The sequence below is a fragment of the Calonectris borealis genome, chromosome Z, assembly GCF_964195595.1.
Source record: "Calonectris borealis chromosome Z, bCalBor7.hap1.2, whole genome shotgun sequence".
In the NCBI taxonomy this organism is placed as follows: Eukaryota; Metazoa; Chordata; class Aves; order Procellariiformes; family Procellariidae; genus Calonectris; species Calonectris borealis.
In genome coordinates this window covers 7,612,831-7,633,411 of record NC_134352.1, presented here as the reverse complement: position 1 = coordinate 7,633,411, position 20,581 = coordinate 7,612,831, and the positions used below count along the sequence as shown (strand labels likewise).

General features: G+C 41.4%; 1 protein-coding gene across 1 annotated transcript in view; it reads right to left on the bottom strand.

The window, feature by feature from the left end:
- ACOT12 (acyl-CoA thioesterase 12) overlaps window positions 1-19,791 on the bottom strand; it is a 35,009-nt gene extending 15,218 nt beyond the window's left edge. The window contains exons 1-7 of the mRNA XM_075136973.1: window positions 16,523-19,791; window positions 13,782-13,851; window positions 9,564-9,624; window positions 8,424-8,525; window positions 5,610-5,742; window positions 3,556-3,709; window positions 39-158 (exon numbers count right to left, since the gene is read on the bottom strand). Coding sequence (XP_074993074.1) covers window positions 39-158; window positions 3,556-3,709; window positions 5,610-5,742; window positions 8,424-8,525; window positions 9,564-9,624; window positions 13,782-13,851; window positions 16,523-17,024 — 1,142 coding nt within the window. The 5' untranslated portion in view covers window positions 17,025-19,791. The remainder of the gene's footprint in view (window positions 1-38; window positions 159-3,555; window positions 3,710-5,609; window positions 5,743-8,423; window positions 8,526-9,563; window positions 9,625-13,781; window positions 13,852-16,522) is intronic.
- Between the last annotated feature and the right edge of the window lie 790 nt (window positions 19,792-20,581).

Below are 20,581 nucleotides of genomic sequence, written 5' to 3'. Positions count from 1 at the left end.
GGAGAAGTCAAGGAAGACAAGGAGATGAAGAACTTTACCTATTCTGAAATGTATTGTTCACAATTGCATTGAAGACAAGACGGTCACCCACGAGGGACGGTCCCCAGAATTTAAACATATTGACTGATTTCAAGACGGGATATGAACGACAAAGGCGGCTGAAAAAGAAAGCAAGAGAGACAGAGAGCAAAACATACAGTCTGTTAAAGAACCTCCTTTGTTAGGTTTGAAGTGGGTAGTGATTAGAGCAACAAGGTTTGCGCAACCTAGAAGATTACAATATTACACTAATTTATTCAGTAGCCCACTGAAATACAGTTAACATGTCCAGCTCCAAGAGCATATAATTCGAGCTTCAAACATAATAATACCACTTATGTCATGCTGTTTCATTTTCAACACACTTTACAAACACCAACCAATTAATTCTCGCTGCTTGATATTACCTTCTTTTGGAGCCAGACCATGAATCCCTTACCTACAGAGTAACAACTTACTTCACAGAGTTTCATTAATTTCTGTATGACTGCACGGGGAGTAGGATATTGCTCACTATGTAAAAATGCCAGATTCTAAACCCTTTAAACAATTAAAAGTAACCTGAGCAGAAAGGTTGAGCACCAGAAACAGTGTTCAAGCAAAGCAATGTCAGTCCATCTATTCTTTTTAGTATTTGTACTTTTTTGCTTATTTGTCCTATGTTTTCTGCTAGTATTATATGAAATAAGAATAAAAAACTACTCGTATAACTGCCAAATGCATAGTTGGTTTGGGTTTTTTTTAAATTTGGTCTGGTTTACTAAATTATGTGCAGTTCACTACTGGTGCTGAGCTGGGAAACTCATCTTTGCACATACAAAAGGGATAGAAAGATGCTGAACTGATCAATTCAGAAACACAGAACTGTTGGCTAAATTTCAAAAGCTGAAGGCACAATAGTGTATTACAAACACGTAAATCTTAGTAATTCTGCTCCCGTTGTCCTTCCAATTGTGTCCGCTCACCTGTCTTTTCTTATTTCAGACCTGATCCTGTACTGTGTTCAATTACATGTAGTCAGGTTCAGCTGGGTTGTCCTACTGAATCTCTTTGAACTGCTTGTGAAATAGGCTGTAGCCACTGGTAAAACTTTGCTGTCTAGTACGGAAGACTGTCTGTGCCAGGTGAGTACCCTTTCCACGAGCGTACCAGCAAAGCTGCTCTTTGGACTGGTACAGTGGACAAACAGATACACACCTGATCAAACACAGCTACCCTGCTAAAGGAAAAGTTTTGCAATATTGTGTCATCTACACTAGGGAATGCCAAAAACTCATCACTTCTCTGATCTCACAGATGTTCCAGAAAAAAGTCTGGTACAACTTAAGGGTACAGGTACAACTTAAGGGTTTGTGGAATTGGGATCTAGTCTGCAAGCTCTCCGGAGTGGGCAAAAATGAGGTTACTTCAGCAGTTCTAAATGTAGTCAAAGCCCCACTCTTTACTGGGATCTCTGTGCATCACATGAATAGGGAACAATATACAATAATACCATTTATTTTTAGACTTTGAAAAAAATGCTGTACCCTCATGAATGTGTGCAAAACTCCTCAATAAGAATCCCATATGCACATCTGAGAACAGATTTTTCACTGTGCAGTTTTTAAACTTGAAAGTACAACTTTGTAGCATTCCTAGCTTTTAACTCGACTGCACTCTGCAAACTAATGTACCGGTATTGTTAAATGCACACAATTATCTGTAGCTAATTAATTGACTGGTACATCTTTTTAATAGGCTAATACATTCAAACGACTTTCTTAATTTCATTAAGAATAATTTGCTCTTCTGATTTAAAATGCTAAATGGTGATCTTATTTACAATGTTCACTATAAAGATGCAAACACAATATTATTGAAAATAGAAGAACAAAACAGAAATTTGGCCTAAATATTCCATTTTTCCTGGAAAACTATGCCCTGAATGTTTTCACTGCAAGTGTAAGAAATAGGAAAGTACAGATCCAGTTCAAACTAATATTACTAATATGCAAATGGCTTTACTGCTATCTGCAAGATTTTCATTTACTGTCCGGCCAAAAAAGTGGAGGGGCGAGGGGAAAGGTGAGAAGGAGGGTACCTTTAAAATGCCCTTAGAAACTTATTTTTCAAGGGTTAGCCCTCCTCTTCCGTTTCTCCATCAGAGTTTGTGGCCATAGCAACTCTTAACTGGCACCTTCAAAGGTCAGGTCTGATTGTGAGTGGCCTCACAAAAGGCTTGTAGTGAGACTAGCTATTTCTCAAGCATAAACTACAAAATCTCTGTTTTCAACAAGCCTCTGTCACCAGCTATTATTCCTGAAATTTTCAACATGACAAATCATGTCTGACATTCATTATTTCAAAGACCTTTTTTTCACTACTTCATTTGCTGATGTTTTTCTTTTCTTTTTAAACCTAAATGTGACTCTCACTAGGTAAAATTTATCAAATGAAAACAGGTAAATATTTTGGGTCATATTATGGCAAAAATCTGAAACAATTCCTTTGAAGCCAATGAAATTACACACTGGGGTAAGGTCAGTGCATTCTAATATCACTAAAGCAAGTTGTTTATCCAACCACTACAGAAAATCTGTTGTTATCAGTACAACTACTGGCTACAAATCAAAACTATATGAATAATGAATGGGGAAGTCATTTAATTATTAAAGTTAAAAAGCAAAAACATATCTAACATCCCTGCAGTGAATTAGGTCACTTGATATGCAAGGAGAATTCAGACTGAAACTCAAGTGTTGCTTACAAAGAAGCTTTGTATAAAGTCCAAGAACAAGGAGGGAGAAAAACAACGGTTTGATTTCAGGGGAAGAGAAATTAAATTATTATATGTCTAGGCCATACTGACAAGCAATACTAGGCAGTGTCACAAAAATACTTCACACTTATTACCTGAAGGTGTCAGAGCCCTTTAAACTGCTAAAAATATTACAACCCATAGGATGTGGGACTCAAGAGAGACTGAAAGGCTAACTGACTTGCTGAAGGTTATGCATCCATTCTGTGTGCACACCAACAAAACAGAACCTGTTTCTTTTGATTCTTCTTCTCTGACTTATTCTTTCTTCTTGCATAAGGATCAGCAGACTAACATTTAGAAGTCTGTTCATTTTTGGATATCATTTGATACAGGGTTAGTATCAGTTTTATCCTAACTTAACGACTAACTCTGCTTTTAAAACACTGCACCAACTATAAGGAGGCCAGGTTTCTATTCCTATTTCCAATGCTGACTTTCTGCAGAGAGTTTCAGGAGGATAACATAGCCTCTTTTGCCTTAGGGTCTGCATGTGTAACAGAAGAAGAATAATATTTGACTCCCAGAGTGATGTGGCATGCTATGGGAAATGTACCACATAAATAGTTCAAAGGCCTCCTTCAAAGGCAATCTGAGGACAAGAAAAGTCACAAATGTTTGGGTCTGTATTCTTCATAAAATAAATCCCAGTGAAACCCTCAACATTAAAATCACACCCATTTAGAACCATATGCAAAGACTATGATGTAGAAAAGTACCTTGCTGAAATACTTGCCACTGTCTCCATCCAAGCCATGATCTGGCCACCAAAAGTGTTTCCATGATGGTTTGCATGAGGAGGCTGGACAAGCTCAATACTCTGTACATGAGTAAGGTCAGTTGAAACTGCATCTTCCTCTTCCTCAAAACCAGCTGAAATACGGCAGCAACGTGTTAATGAATTTTTTCAGCTAGTAACTCTGATAGCCAAGAAGAAAATACCCCCAGTTACTGAAGTGTGCAATTTGCTTCAGACACAATGAAAAGAATAAAAAAAGAAAGACACAAAAGACCTCTGTTCTTTGCAAGGGAAGCAAGAGGCTGAAGATTTGCTTCCAAGAGACGTAAGAGGTGGGGGATGGTGCAGCCGCAGTCTATCACAGCACAGTGATCCTTCCCAGACCTCCAAAGAAGCTGTGTCAGAAGCAGTTACTGTGAAAGTTGGCTAGCTGTGAATGCAGGCAGCCAGCTGCCTCACCACGTCCTTGTGATTATTCATGGTTGCTATGCATAACCTCTAACAGATGTTGTCAGAGCAGTTTATCACTGATTCAAATGCCTTTCGTAGACTTTGACCACCATGTATGATGGGCACCTGTACAAATGTGTCTAATTAAGGTTAGAGTATGACATGATTATTTCACAACCTGTTACAAATCTTGTGATTACCAGAGACAATATAGAACACAAGAAAGAGAGAAATAGGATAGGAATCAGTAACCACCTTCCGTTACCTGAGCATTTCCAATTCCATTTTCAAATGTTCAGCCATACATCCTCACTCTAATCTTTGTCTTTTCAGTTATATTTTGCAAGAACAGATTTAGGCATGAGATGATGTCAGTCATTTTAAAAGTGCGTATCTGTGCTAGAAGCTACTTGACCTGAATTGTACTTTTGACTTTTGCCATAATTAACTAACTTCATGATTATATAAATGTAGGGACACATTTGACTAACTTGCACTTTGGACCTACTTAAGTTGTTGCATATAATCCACTCAGAAGACAAACTTCACTTTCCGGATATGATTTATACCTATTTTGCTACCTGGCAGCCTTTACATGCAATATTTTTTTCTCTCTTTCCCCTATTTTCGTTCTGTCTCCTTAAGGAGGTGAATTAGGGCTAACAACGATAAGATCCTTCGAGGAAGTTTCCAGGCAAGGCAGTGGAAACCAAAATCAGCAACCTCTGGTTTGTCTTTCATGGTATTAAGCTATCTCCTATGAGACAATTACCATGAAGACAAATAACTTGTTTGCTTGTAGCAAACAAGTCTCTTCAGTTCTACACAGTCTTACTAAATTGTTAAAGACTAGAATTTATATTTACAACAGGTTTCATCCTTCGTCAGTAAAACCACATGATGTCTATTGTTTACACACAGAGTTAGGCTCAGATTTTCCAAATAGCAGCATATTTCTTAACTGTTGTGAATAATTTCTTTTGCAGAGGAACATAGCAACTTTTGAGCACAACTGTCTTTAAGAACAGAGATTATTATCAGAAATAAAGACGAACCTGTTTCTTGGCTCAATTTTTCTAATTTGGTTGTAAGGAGTTTAAAATTTTTTTTTTACCTGTTTTGACCTCCATGTAATGAAGTTTCTCCTGCTTGTTGGGAATGATCTCATGGCATAAGCATTATTCTTAGTGCTTTCTTGCAAAGACACAGCTATAAGCCTGAGTGAATTTTTCCTTCTACCTACATTACAACTAGTGTCATAGGACTTTATGACCGTATTGCGAAGTTCTGTGCGAACTGTTAAACCTTACACATATAACCTACATGAAGATCTACATTTCACATCTATTTAATGCATGCTTGGCCTTCAATCCTGCATTTTAAAATCTGGAATTTCTGAAAGACAAAGAAATACCACTCTATTAGAATAACTGTCTTACACACCCTCACAAATCCGGCATATGCTTTTCTACATGACACCACAACCTCAAGAAGCTCTACTCAGACATTTTGTCTGCTTTTTTCCTCCCTTCCAGCGGCCCATAAGTCATTTGTTCCATCTTCTATACTGGCCACAGTAATCACCTTCCTTATTACTCTCCTGCATTAGTTTCTGAAAGACCTGTTCATAGCCCAATCGGATTCTTCTTCTCTCAATAGCCAGGGCGTGCTCCAGGTGGTCTTCTGTAGACAGAAGCTTTACAGGTTCTAATTCAATCTATGCAAATGAGGGGGAAAAAAAAAAGTTCTGAATGCCATAAAGATAACAAAGTGCACTGTGAACTTAAAATGGCATCAGCATTTTCTACAACCTTTTGCTATCAACTGTCCAAAATGACAAGTTCTATTAATACAAACAAGTACAGAGTTGAAGTTCAAGAGATTCTGCATTATTCTTTCAGAATTATTTGTTGAAACTCAATGACAAAGTGCTTTTAGTCTTTAAATACAAATATCCATGACACCACACACAGTTCAAGACAAGAGAAAACAGAAAGGAAACAAAAAGGAAGGAAACAAAAAGGGGAAACAGGGGAAACAGGGGAAAAAGAGGGGAAAAAAAAGAAAGTGGAAAGGGGGAAAGAAGGAGGGGAGGAAAAGAGGGGAGGAAAAGAGGGGAGGAAAAGAGGGGAGGAAAAGAGGGGAGGAAAAAGAAAGTGGAAAGGGGGAAAGAAGGAGGGGAGGAAAAGAGGGGAGGAAAAGAGGGGAGGAAAAGAGGGGAGGAAAAGAGGGGAGGAAAAGAGGGGAGGAAAAGAGGGGAGGAAAAGAGGGGAGGAAAAGAGGGGAGGAAAAGAGGGGAGGAAAAGAGGGGAGGAAAAGAGGGGAGGAAAAGAGGGGAGGAAAAGAGGGGAGGAAAAGAGGGGAGGAAAAGAGGGGAGGAAAAGAGGGGAGGAAAAGAGGGGAGGAAAAGAGGGGAGGAAAAGGAAAAAGGAAAAGAGGGGAGGAAAAGGAAAAAGGAAAAAAGGAAAAAGAAAAAAAAGAAAAAAAGGGTCAAGATTTGAATATTGAATTTTTGTATCAGAAAAATAATCCAGTTGCATTGATCAGTGGTGTAGTCTATGTGAAAGTGTACCCTAGAGCCCACTCACACTCACTACACAAATAGCCCGCTCCCTCTCTCACAATTCACTCCATGCTGTCATAGCCTATTCCATCTACCTGAGGACCTATGTTCAAAGAAGCACTGGTTTTCTGAGGTGAAGGAGAAACACATGAACACCCAGCACTTGATGCATCTTCAGACTCTATACATTTATGCCCAAAATGCTACTTGTGCCCAGACACATACCCTTCTCTTGCCAAGATCAGACCTTCTTCTCCCTTAAGTGCAAATTCCCATATATGTCAATTCAATGATAAATTGAATCCAAGCCTGTACTGGCTTAAGAAAATTATTACATTTATATAAATACCGCAGAGGTGCCACTGAACAGTCACTTGTGTGACTTGTCTACAAGGTCTATCCTCAGAAACCTTAAATGCACAGGCACTGCAACACAGACGAATTCAACATTTTGTGTCCTGCAGTGGTGCTCCTAATATTTCTCAGCCTTTGGGTCTTCACTCAAACTCTCTTCGTTTCCTTGCCTCCTTTCTGGCCCTCCTCAAGAGCCTCCTAGCTTTTTCCAGATGGCCCAGCTAAAAGATTAAGATGGTGAGTGCATACTGTCGCTCTCTGCACAACTTTAGCAACAGCTGTTCAGAAAAGTGGATTTGAAAAAAATGTTCTTTAATTTCTCCAAGACTTTAATTTGTGATGGAATTTGAACTGAAGTCTCAAACTCCCTCTGGGGCATTCCTGTCTTAAGCCTAATCTTAGTTAATCATCACCAGTTCAATCCTGAATTAACCTCCCTGGAAATATGGGCAAAAGGTAAATAGGTTGATGCCACGGATATGATATCAAACCAATAATAAATCCTTACTCTATACTATTTTAGTGCGGTCAGGTTAACCAATTTAGCCATTAACCCTTCAGACACAAGCTGGACTCTAGTTTTGGTAAAACTGTTCTGATCTGTTTCTTCTGCAAACTGTAATATATCAGAAGAGAAAGCAGAAATGATTGGATACATTCATTGCTCATGGGATGACTGCTCTCTGCCAATCTGCAGTGGATGTTAAAAAGGCAGATGCACTGCCATAACACATTCAATGAGACAGAAAAGTCAGATATATGATTCTAGTCACTCAGGTTCACGCAAGTAGAATACTACATACAAAGGGAGTTTATTAAGAGGAACTGAGAAATATTTGGCCTTTCTGGTATGAAAAATTTAAAAGAACTGTGCCTGTTTGGCACAGCAATGTGAAGGCCAAACAGCACTGTGACTGATTTCTAAATACCTCCGGGGAGGTATCTCTCACTGGGGAGAAGAAACAACATTGACATGTAAAAGTAATTAACTAAATGGCAAAGAATTATTTTAGATTGGAAACCAGCTTAAAAATAATGTCTTCTATCTGAATAGTGATGCCTGAACAACCTCCTCAAAAGGGGGAGTGAAGGATAAAGAAACCCCACTCCCAACACCCTTGCAGGTTTCAAGATGTATATAGATCAGTTTCTGAAAAGGAGAGAGATCATGCAGACTCACGGGGATCTCTCTTCCAGTGCTTGCCTCTGTCAATATTGCAGCCCTTACAAAGACACCAGTTCTATTACTAGCAAATGTGCACGAGAAATTGGAAACAATAAAAAAAGCCTAAAAATTTCAGAGCAGAGATGTGGAAAAAAAAAAAATCTCCATATAGTCTGGACTTCATGCTGTTTTCCTATTACTGATCAGAATAAGCAGTTATGAACATTTTCCTATGTTTTGCAAACAGAAAAGTTGGGTTATTTCACGGACGCTCAGTCCCAGTAACTTCAAGCGTGGAAGAAAACAAGAAGAATACCTTTCCAGCACCAACTGGTTTGGCCACATATGTTGCATATGCCACACTCACAATTTTTTCAACATTAGTCAAAACATCCTGTACTGTAACCTTGATGCCAACCTACAAGGGAGGACGTAACAGAGGAAGGAGACAAAAAAGGTATTTACATCATTGTCAGTTGAGTTGAGACAACACAGTGCAGTGTTTATCAAATGAATCACATCCAGCCTCTTAAATCTAAAAGAAAAAAGTAAAAAACCTGCTCTGTTATCACTGGTACATCTCTGGACACATAAGGACATCACAATATTTGCTGAGCTCTGAAAAGCTCTTTAGTACAACAACTGTGTATGCATGTTTAGCATCACTTGTAGGGTAAAATAAAAAATAGGAAAGACACTTAGATTTAGTTGTATGGATATCTCTTTCCATTTATTTGTATGCCATTTGGAGTCCTCATCTGAATCTTTCTAGGATCTGTATGAGCAATAAAAGTCAGTATAAATGTGTAAAACAATGAAACACTTCAAGGTGAAACACTGTATTTGATCCTGTGAGGCAGGCCTGACACACCTCAAAGCTTCTGATTTTTTTCTAAGTTTCAGAACCTTTTGGAATACATTCTCTGTGAGATGCATCACTCCCATTAATGTTAATGAGAATTGGACTTGGGCACAAAGCAGAGAAAAGTACCCTTAAGGTTCAGTTCTGATTTCAAGTAAGCGATTGGGCAATGCATTGCTTACTTGGTACAATATGAAGAGTAAGAACACGCATACACCTGAGATAAATATTTTTGTATGAGAAGTTTCAAAAATACTTAGAACTCCACCTACTCAGTGGATCCTAGCTCTGATCCAAAGGCTGCTTAAAGGTCAATAGCTTTGGTCTGGACCAACACCACCTATCCCATCCTGTCCATTACACCTGCCAAAGATTTTAAGTCTTCAAGGGTCCAGTTTCTATTTTGACACAGATTATTTTACAGGAAATGCAATTATAATAGTCATTACGAAACCAGAGTTTCATTAGGCAGTGTTATTGTCTAGATAACTGCTTCTGAAACAAATACGACCGGACTCATGTTGCATTCCTTTACTCCTCCCACTCTCCTCTATTCATTAAATATCATTAGGCATAAGAGCGATGATCTCTTACCTCCATGCTGGTTTTGAAGGCTCTGTTCACCTTTGCTTTGATGGTAATAATTTGTCCAACCCTGTTAAGAAGAATAAAATCTTATGGTACATAATCATGCAGCTTAATAAGAGTTTGAACCTGCCTCTCTAGGTATTCCTAATAATAGTGAAGGAAATCTCATTAATTAGTCTGTGTCTTCCATACTGTACTGAAAATGCACTGAAAAAGGTTTAGCACTGTTATTCATCAGTCAGACTTCATTCACGCTCAGTAACGACTGTAGTCACTCAGAAAACTGCGTAAGCTTAATACTAGCATTCCTTCTCCTTGCTGATGTCTGTATGACGTCAGGTGTGCTCTGGGCCCCAGGTCCCCCAAGAAATTTTGGCCTAGATTCTGCTTTTGTTCAAAGGCACATCTTGCTGTGAGTTACACCAAATCTCTGAGTATATCTAGCTGCAAAACCACACAAGATATACTCTGTGTCCTTTCTCTAGCATACAGATACACGCACGTGAGGAAACAATCCCAGGACAAAAAGTGCTCTTTGACATCTTTGAAGGACAGGGAAAGAGCTCACTTTCCAAGTTTTGGCCAAGAACAGGGCTGCAGCGTGTCCCTTCTGTCCTAACAGACACACCTCTGAACAACTGCTCTTTCCCATTGACCTGCATGGAATACCTAAACAGAAGTGTATCTTTTTACATACATAGAATCGAATTTAAATGAGAAAATAATTTCTTTCCTTTTGGAATTTCTAAAGAACCTGTTATGTGTTGATAACAAGAGTAACTCTTGTTTTCAAACCCCTGATATCCTAACACAAGGCAATGCTGAAAGGGTTAAAAGAAGGCAGTTTCCCCTAAAGTTGTCTTATTGAGCAGAGCAGTAAAAGGACATGATGTGCATAGTAAGACAGAACCACAGCCAAAATGACTGGGCATCAAGCCACTGCCTTCAGGGAATTTAGAGTGACTTACAACTGCTAAAGATCAGTCAAAGAGCAGGCAAAGTGCAGCTAGCTACATCCGAGACTGCAAAATATAACTCAGACCACTTGAGTACCTATGAAATAGGCATTTACAGCTAAGGATTTGGCACAGTTATGACCCCAGTTCATAAAAAAAAAATTTCTTTGTAATTTCTTCCTAATTTAATGAATAAGGTTTTGACATTTAAAGGTAAGGCTTTTCTTAAATTGCTTCTCTCAGTGTCATAACCTCAAACAAATTGTTGCCAGACACTAGAATGGGGAATAGGAAATCTGTTCCTTTACACTACCAGACAGGAACAACCAACTACACAGAAACTTCCTCTTTCTTGTTCACATTCAAGAACACAAGTGGAAGTCTTTGAGTAGACAAGGGGGAAAAATGGTTAGAGGAAAGAATTAAGACCATCTGCAGATAAACAGTCCTCATTAGCTTTTGAAGAACATATTCAGAAGGAGTTTTTCCATCATTCATTGCAAAGAAAAAGCACAATCGCTAATGTGATAGTTCTAAACTGCACAGCTAAGGGAACCACCAGCTCATTTACAAAAAGAAGAATGCGTTCAGAACAATAACACAACATTTATGTTTAAACTTGGAAAAGAAGTTAACATTACGGTCTTGTAAAAAGGCTTTAGAAAGCTTAGAGACAGAACTCAGTCAAGTACCCTGAAACAGCTCTGAAGACTCTGTATCTGTCACAAAACTCCCAAGAGGATTACAGTAACACAGCAGTAGAGGTAATGACAAGTACAAGGTGAAAAAAGACAGAATATATTCCTTAGATAAACCCTATGACTGAACACGACACATACTGATAGTAAGTGTGAGGCTATCCTTAAAAGAGGGAGAGTCCAGAGTCTCTACAGATGCTTGCAGAGGATGTCATGGTCCCTGTGAAGAACATCATGATGCCGGATTGTCCACGAGCTCCCAGCAGGGATTGCAGAGGTCTTTACCTCAGGCTTACGCCGAGCGCTGTTCTTCTGTACAAAGGTTGATTATTTCACCTTTGTCAGTGACACCTCCCTGGTGACCTCTCTTCCTCTGTGTGAGAACATTGCGTAAGAAAGGTTGAGAGAGGTAAGTCTGGGTCTGCCCGCCTTTGAGGAAACTGCAAGGTGAGAACGACAGGACAAAGCTGGACGTGATCTCACTCAGCCCGAGATGCCCGTCCCGCAATAAGGGTTTGGACTTCACAGGCGTTAGACACCCTGACTGACAGACATCTCCCTGGTGCTCCAGGCAGTCTTTGCAGCTGGACTCACATTTCATTGTAGGAAAATGCAGTCCTCTGGGGTCCACGGCCATACCAGAAAATAAAGATGTCAGAACTCAGGTGGTCAGACAGTACAATAGGGAAACGCCTTTCCACATACTTTTGGGAGCTGTTTCAAAATGAAATTGTATCACGTATTCTGACTTTGGACAAACTGATTTATTTAAGCCAATAATGCTGATCAGCTTGGGCATTTAAATAGATACATAAGGGCAGAAGTCACAGAACACCACACTTTCACTTGTAACTGGCAGAAAGCTTTTGAAATATATCAGAATGAACCGAGTATGATTCGCATATGGAGCACTAGCAAAATTTAAACAAATGTAATTTAAAATCAGATGTTCTTACTACCACTGAACTGCTGCATATTAAAAGACAAGGGAGAGGGATTTATTTGTTATCATGGCACAAAACTGAATTTTGCAATATATAGATTTGTGGAAATCTCTGTTTCCATGTCAACTGAAAAGAAATATGCACAGAAGAGTTAATCCTTACAGAACATTTGGCAACCTGAGTTAGGTAAATGAAACCTTACAGCAGGTAACTTAGAAAACATCTTTTTAATTTTCTAGAGTGAGATACAAGAGCTCTCTTATTTATGCAAGATGTTTGTATAATCAACAAGAACTGGCAAAATTTAGGAAATTACACATAAGCTACAAATAGGATGGTAGGGATGGCCTGAGGCTGAAAAATAATTCCTGAAACCACTTCACAGTTACTACACTTGTACCCTACATTCTTGTTAAAAATGAAACATTGGCACCACAAGTGGAAGAAGAACTAGAGACATACTTAGAAACAAATTTGGAAGGAAAAGTATTTTCATTAGATTTTAGAAGCTCTGTTCTGCTCTCAGAAATGAGAGAAAATTGCTCTGAAGCTACTGAAGTATTATGCCCGAAAGAAAAGCATTACCCTGACTTCATTTGTAGGACTCTTTGATTACAGGTTTCATAGACAGGATTTTTTCCTAAGAGCAAAATTAAAAACACAGAACAATTACAGGCAGGACAAACACTTTAAAACTAATTTTGTAAAACAGACCAAGAAATTCTCCTGAGTTCTAGATTCAGTATGAATCTAGACATGTTCACGTCTCTGTTACTGGTTCAAGTTCTCACCCTAATGGTCACTGCTCTAAAAATCTGCTGTTCAGAAGTGTGAGTGGATGCTTATTTTACACTTGTGTACTGCAAACAGTTTTAAATTGCCATCAGCTGTACATCTGACAGCCAATGTTGCTTGGTTCACAGTCAGGACAACTGCATGTGCGTTGGTCTGTGCAACCAGGTCCATCCCATCTAAGCACTCATTAGTTTCCAGATAGCAAGGTGTAAAAACACACAAAAACCACAAAGTAATGGCTTTCAGTTTCTGTAAAGGTATGGTTTAGGAATAAACGTGCTATTTCCTCTTACAGTGTTGGAAAATCATGAAAAATGGTTAAAACAAGAATTAAGTCCTGTGTTATCTTGTAGACTCAGTCATTATTCAGTGATCACAAATGCAAAACTTTTCTGTTTTGTTACATGAACACATTTTTTTAAAAGAGCTGAAAGAAAGAGATGGTGAGAAATAAACTGAAAGAGCACTTACAACAATAAAAAATTCATTCAATAACTCTTATAGGTATGTATTCCTTATTTACCAGAGATAAGTAATGGCCTGTAGCATTCACTTTAACTAGAGCCAAAGATCACTGGGCAATATTTCTCACCTGGCATCTAGGTTGCCAAGTCAAAGTAACTACAGTTTATTTTTGACCTGTGAAATTGATCTGTTTTCTAGGTGGGTCAGGCTATCACAGATGATAGAAAAGAGCAATTTTGAGACTTAACCCTGTGACTCTGGGGAGTTCATTGGCCTGCTAGCTCAGATTTTATAATGCCCCAGTTTATCTCTGCCAAATAAGAATCTCTAGAATGAAAACATGTCTGTTGTTAGCTGGTTTTGTACCTGGCAGCCTCTTCAAACTGAATGTCATCCATAGACGCTGTCACGCAAGACACACCAGCATGTTTCTCAGCTTCAAAAGAGACACAGGGACACACAATTACCACACTGCATTTGCAGCAAGCTATTCACTTATATACGTGTGCATGAGAGACAGAGATGAAACACAGGAGATCCCAGTTCTTCTTCTGATCACCCTAATGCAAGTCTTAGGAAAAAAGAAGCTAAATAAGATTAAAGTTAATATTTACTATGAAATAAGGGTACTGTCAGGAGATGAGACTGATGATAGCGATGATAATGATCCTACTGAGTTTGAAAAGCTCTATTTAAGATCTTTCTCTAAAAGTGAACATTCTGGTAAGAGAGAGCAAACAAGCATGTTGCAGGACAAAAAGAGTCACAAAGCATTAATAAGCCTACAGAAATCTCAGCAATCTCCCTCAAAACAGGATGCTGTGAATGTTGGCTATGTTAAACCAGCGTGGAAGTTTTATGTCAGTTGAGGATTCTCAGACACAGGAGAAAGATCTACCGGCTTATTAGCATGGTCACAGCAGTGGAAAGCAGGTAAGTACATGCCCTCAGTGCTGTAATAAAAACGCAGGAATTAAATAAAAACAAATACAAACAAGATTTAAAAAATCAAAACCAAGTATTTACTTATTGTAAAATACTTTTACCAAAATTTGAACTGTGTTCATCTCCCTAGGATGCATTTGGTTATGAAAAGTAATGCACCCTATTTGTATTAATTATGAAAGTTAACCTGGAAAAGGTAAACATCTTCTTTACTGTTAATATTTAATAGCCGAACAGTTATCTTTTTACAGCAAGTTATTGTGATTTATTATTTATTTGACCATAGCACCTAGAGTTCCAAGTCAGAGGCTAAATCTCCACCATACTAGGAGCTGTATAAACATAGGGAACCCCTGCTCGAAAAAATTTCCCAAGTGACAGCGGCAAAAAACGGGACTAACAGGAAACCTAGAAAATAGCACTGCACAACAGGCAGGAGTTCTCACTCCCAAGCAGCCCAATATTTTTAGTGAGCATCACAAGAAAAAGCTTGGAGGAATTAGAGGATGGTGTTGTATCAGTGTCTGAGGAGTTCCCTTTGAAAATATGAGGGTAAACCACATGAAGGCACTTATCAGAAACACAGCAAACTGCGATGAAGAGGTCACTGGTAACTAAAAGGCTGGAGTCACCGCTGTGACAGGTAATGCAAGGTGATGAGTAAGATGGTGATAGTCATAAATAACCTCAAAAGTGAGGAAGCAGCCAGGTGGATCACATCTAAAGCAGCAGGATATAAAATGAGGAAGGTGCAAAGCCCAGGCCCTTGCAACTGCACCAGCTGGCCCTAACACGGGTGATAGATAGTAAATCCAAACAAATCCCTGCCTGGCATGTTGAGTTTGCCGTGACACAAAAAGCAAAGCAAAGAAAGATGTTAAAAGTCCTTTGTGTGCGACAGGATTAGCCCTGAGGCATGAATGACTGCTGCTGCCCTAAGCCTAACCAAGCAAAAGCAATTATGAAAGTGAGCTCTGGTGGCAGATTCGCAGCTGATGAAGTTCATCACAGCTTAACCGAGGTCCAGGGGGCAGGGACAAACTATTGTAGCCGCTGGGGCTCTGCCACTTCAGAGCAGGGACTTGAGGAGTTCAGGGGTTGCTGAGATCAGCTGAGAGTCTCTCCACAAAGAGCACTGTTAAGGGGTAAATCACTCAAGAGCTGAAATCAAATGACTCCTTCGTGCTAGAACAAATTTAAAAAAAAAAAAGTGTGATCATATTGGGAAGTTGCTACATGCTAGGTAGTTTTCGGGTTAGTGTGTGGGAAAAGTTCTCCAGAATCCCAACTCTTTCCATATAGGAAGAGCAAATTACGTAAAGCTGCACCGAGTGCGGCACACACCTACGCAGCGAGCGTGCCACGGTCACCGCGTCGCATGGAGACGCCATCCAGACATGAGTTCCCCAAATATACCCGCTATTCTCTGCAAGGCTCATTATGGACTGCTAATGTATGCAGCTGTACTTGGAAACGGAGTTCACTGACAGCAGAGATGGCAGAGCCTGGGGTTTTCTTAGTGCTTTAGATGCGGCTTTCACTTCCAGAAGTTAGCTGAGGAGATGTAAAAAGTTTTCGAAGCCGAGTTACACCAGACACAGAATGCTCTGCACGCTGGTTGAACTTGTGTGGTTGTTTTTTTTTCCACCCATGCACCAGTATTCTTAAATTGGTACTTTTCTTTCTTCTAGTATTTCTCTTTTCTCCATCCCTTTTTTCCCTCCGCTGCTCTCTTTTTTAATTCTCCCCTTCCTAACCGCCCCCATGACCCCCTTCTTGGCTCTCCCCTGAGACGTGACACTCCTCTCCAGCCCCACAAGCTTTCTCACTCCCTTGATGCCTGTTCCCAGTCTGAACCCTCGAATCTCACGCACTCTCCCCGGCTGAAATCTTCCCTCCAGCCCCCCAGTTCTCCGGAGGCAAAATTTCTCCTCCTCCTCGCCTGTCATCGGCAAATATCGGCAGGGGGTTACCGGTTTTCAGGAAAGGAGACGCTGTCCCCACTCAGGCGACGAGTTTAAGGCGCATTTCTGAGGGGAGGGGGGGCCACAACGGCTGCCGGGGCGCCTCTCCCCGCCGCCCTGAGGGGAGGCTCCCCCGCCCGCCCTCACCCGCTGCCCCGCGGCGCCCGCCGGCCGGCCGGGCCGCTGCCGCCCCTCTACCTGCGAGGCAGGCGGTGGCGTCCATCCACTTGAGGAGCTGCCCGGCGCCCAGCTCCCCGCGGTGGTTGGCGTGGGCCGGGAAGACGGTCTGGCACATGCAGACATCGCCGCCCGCCGCCGCCCCGCGCCGCTCCATGGGTGCGGGGTGAGGGCGGCAGCGGCCGCCGAGACTCCTCCGGGCACGGAGGGGCAGCCCTGGCCCGGCCCGGCCCCGCCGCTGCCTAATGGGCTGAGGCGGGCCGGTCCCGCCCCAACGCCCGGGGCTGGGGTGGAATCGCCTCCTCTGGGGCCGGGCCGGGGCCGCGCCGCTGCGGGGAGGCGGGAAGGAGCCGCCGGGCTGAGGGGGAGCGGGTGCCGGAGCAAACGCGGGCCCCGCAGGGGAGGGGAGGGTGGCGGCAAGGCTGTGGCCCGTTTTTACCGCCGGCTGCCCGTTTCCATCCCCCGCGGCTCCTGCCCCGGGACCTCCCCGGCTGCCCCACGGCCTGGCGTCAGCCGCCACCATGGCGCGGCCGCCGAGAGCCGGTGCTGGTGCTGCTGGCGGGTTTTGGCGTGCGCATCGCTTCTGAAATATTTATAATCCGGCTCAGATTGTGGTTTTTTTTTTTCTTTTTTTGAAGTCTTGCTTGCTCATGTTGTCACCGCCTCGACAGCCCGGCAGATGGGCCTTGGGAAGGCACATGGCCGTCCCCAGATGCTGGTGAGCACGGTAGGGAGGTGCAGCAGCCTGGTGAACCGCTGCCGGTGCGGACATTTTGACACCTACCTCAGCGGCCATGGCCCCAGGATCCAAACGAGGGCTGTATTCACAATGGAGTTAATAACTGGAGACCTCATAGAGAGCTGCTCCCCTTATCCTCCTCCTCACATGGCTGGTAAGGTACTGCTGCTCTTGCGAACTATGAAAATGTAAGCGCTGCTGAGGAAGAGCAGAGCAATCGCTTTTGAATCAGTGAGGAAGGTCAACGTTTGGCTATTGCCATGGATACATCGTTATTACTATTGAAGGCTCAACCACGTGAAGAGGGAGTTTGGAGGTGCTTGCCAGCTGTTAAGGCAGGGCTGGTCGGTGGAGCAGACTTGTTGCTTCAACACAGCAGAGTGTGTAACTTGTAAATGGTCTTTAAAGAAGGACTGCAAAGCTTGTATTTGTCTCCGTGCTATTCTCCGCCCACCCCCCCGCCCCGAGTATTGTAAATAGCATGGTTTTCAACAGAGCAGGAAGACTGTTTTCTGTAGCCTTTCCTACAGCCTTTTCACTTTATCATCTAGCTACGACCTGTTACCCACTATTCCAATGACAGGCTTCCCATATTTATTAAAAGCATACATAAATGAATTTATATCATGAATGCTTGTTCATTTAAACATTGTTAAAGATCTAGCTTTAACCCATAACAGCTGGGAAAATTTGAATTTTAACCAACCTGCCTCACCAAGATAGAGTTTCTCAGTGCAGTAGGGATTTTCTTCCCACATGGTCTGTTACTATCATTGCACTATAGCAAGATCTCTGTTTCTTTGTCACATACTCTTTTAGCAAGCAACAGCATGGCTGTACCATCACACTAGTTACATTCCAGAGGATACTGGCTCTGAAAATCAGCATGCTGTGCTATTCCCTAGATTTATTTCTATTCTGTTGCTTCAGAAAAAAAGTTTGTTCTGATTTCTCCTTCCTTCTTTGACTGGCTTCTGTGAAGGAAAGAAACATACTCTCTTGGAAGTGGCAGTGGCATACCTCAGTCTTGCTACCTGAACAGGGTTTGTAAACAGTATGCAGCCACTATTTTCTCTTTCCTCGTCTGCTCAATCCAGATGACAAAACCTCGAGTATCAACTTCTCACATCATGGATCCTAGATCTTAGAAGGAAGAGTCTTTAAACAGAACTGAACATTTTTCTATTTAAAAAAAATTAACTTGTGTTTTGCCTGCCTAGGCCAGTAATTTGTAAATTTGTTTTCAGGTTTACCACGTCATGCTCCTTGACCAGGCTTTCTCTAAGACAATGCTTGTTTGTTGTTCTTTCACAGGTAGCTTTCACCTCCATTTAATATAGTCCCAGTGATCAGGCGTTTGACCCATAATATATCTGTTGTTTGCTGTGAGATTAGGAGCTACAGAGCTGTTAGTATCACAGAGAGGTAAAAGTAAAATCTAAATCTGCTCACATCTAAAACTTTCTGAAGCATGTGGAGGAGTACATGCTTGGGGTGAGAGGTCAGCAGACCTCTCAGGCCATGTGGAGGAGTTTTAGAGAAACAGAAAAGGTAACTTCTCTCGTTTCTGTTGGGCTAGGGAAAACTGGTGTTTGAAAAACACACCTCAGAGCTGTACATACCTCTTGATTTCTAAGGGAAGGATGTAATCTGAAATATGTCCGTTGAAAGTAGGAGCTGCCCTTCAAGGACAGGAATGGCCACCCAGGATCCAAACGAGCAATGCACATAGCTTCCACTGCTTTGGACACTTGGCAAACACACCTGGAGAGAGAGGTGAGGGAACTCGCAGCCTTAAATGCCTTTTTCCCCAAAGAGCCTCTGCTTTCGTAAGCTGCATTTCTCCTGCCCTGCAGCTCCTCTTCTTGGACCCTGTCTGCTGAGGTAACACTCTAATGCCTGTCTTCCAGTTGGCTTCAGCAACTCCTTTCTCTGCAATCCCTTATACTCCTTTAGCTTCTTACACAGTCTCCATAGAGTAACTGAGTATTTTACAGCCTTCAGTGTATTTGTCCTCAGAAAATACCTGCAAGGTCAGTATTGTTCTCCTTTCACAGCTGAAAAATTAGAGAAGTTAAGTTACTGGCCCAAGTTCACAGAGGAGATCTGTGGTTTTCAATGGTTTCCCAGTTGAAAAGTACCTTTTGTGGCACAGTAGCTATATCAGCACCTCTGGCATCACCACCAGATGAAGGTAGCTGGACCAACACTACGTGGGTAAAGCAGTCTCTGGGAAGCACCTTTGTGAACCATCGGATTTCTCTTTACTGATGCCCACTGTGCCAAGAGAAACAAATGGTCAAAGGCCGTCGGAGGCCTTACATCCAAACCCATGCATCACTCAGCCACCGTCTTTGGTGAAATTGTTCTTTTGAAATGAGAACTAGTGGTGAATTAGAGTGAGCTCAACTTTAAGTTTGCTTAACCGACTAAGAAACTGACGTCCCTTCAGAACTGTTGCTTGCTAATGCAGTTTTAAAAAGTTTTTGTCAATAAATGGTTTGCACTCAATGGCTTGAGGCTTCTCCTGCTGAACTGAAATAGCAAAACCAACAACAATAGGTGCAGTACTGTTTTAAATACATTTACAAAGAAAAAACAGAATGGATATTAGGTTATCATCTCCTAATAACATGCATTTGATAGAAGCAACGTAAATTAAAAAGCTTTGTGTAGCACAACAGCGTATCTCACGAGCACTGTGAAGAACAAGACACAGCGCAATGCCTATAGAGGAATTGTGCAGGAAGAGGTCAGGCACTTTATTAATAAAAGATGAGCTCAGTATTAGATGTGAATAAATCTTCTGTAAAGTAGAGCCATTAGAGCGCGCAAGAAGTACTATTCAATTGTACAGCACGTAGACGGCTAGCAGCCCCCTCGACTAATAGCGTAACTGCTCCAGACCTGCATTTCATCCAAGTTAGAATTTATTCTGAGAAATTGTATGGAACAAGGGGGTAGCAAAGGAGGTCTGATTAAGAACCAGAATTTCACAGAAGCCTGTAATCTAGAATTGGGTTTTGGGTTTCTACTAAAATTCTTTCTGTATTTAAATAGATGTATGCACGACTGGAGAGCTTTAGTGTTCCTTGGAAAGTAACAGGCTAATGTGGTAATGGTGACAACGTTAACACCTTCACAGATCTTTTCTTACCAATGGAGTCAGCAGCTGTAGGACACGCCTCCAAAACGGATCTTTCTGGTAATGTTTTAAATACAGATGTCAGTTTCTGCAGTAAATCAACTACAGTATAGCTATGCATCTTTGTAGACTGTATACTTCTATATTCTTGAGACAAACGTATTACTGCCTGAAGTTATAAATGTTTTAGAGATTC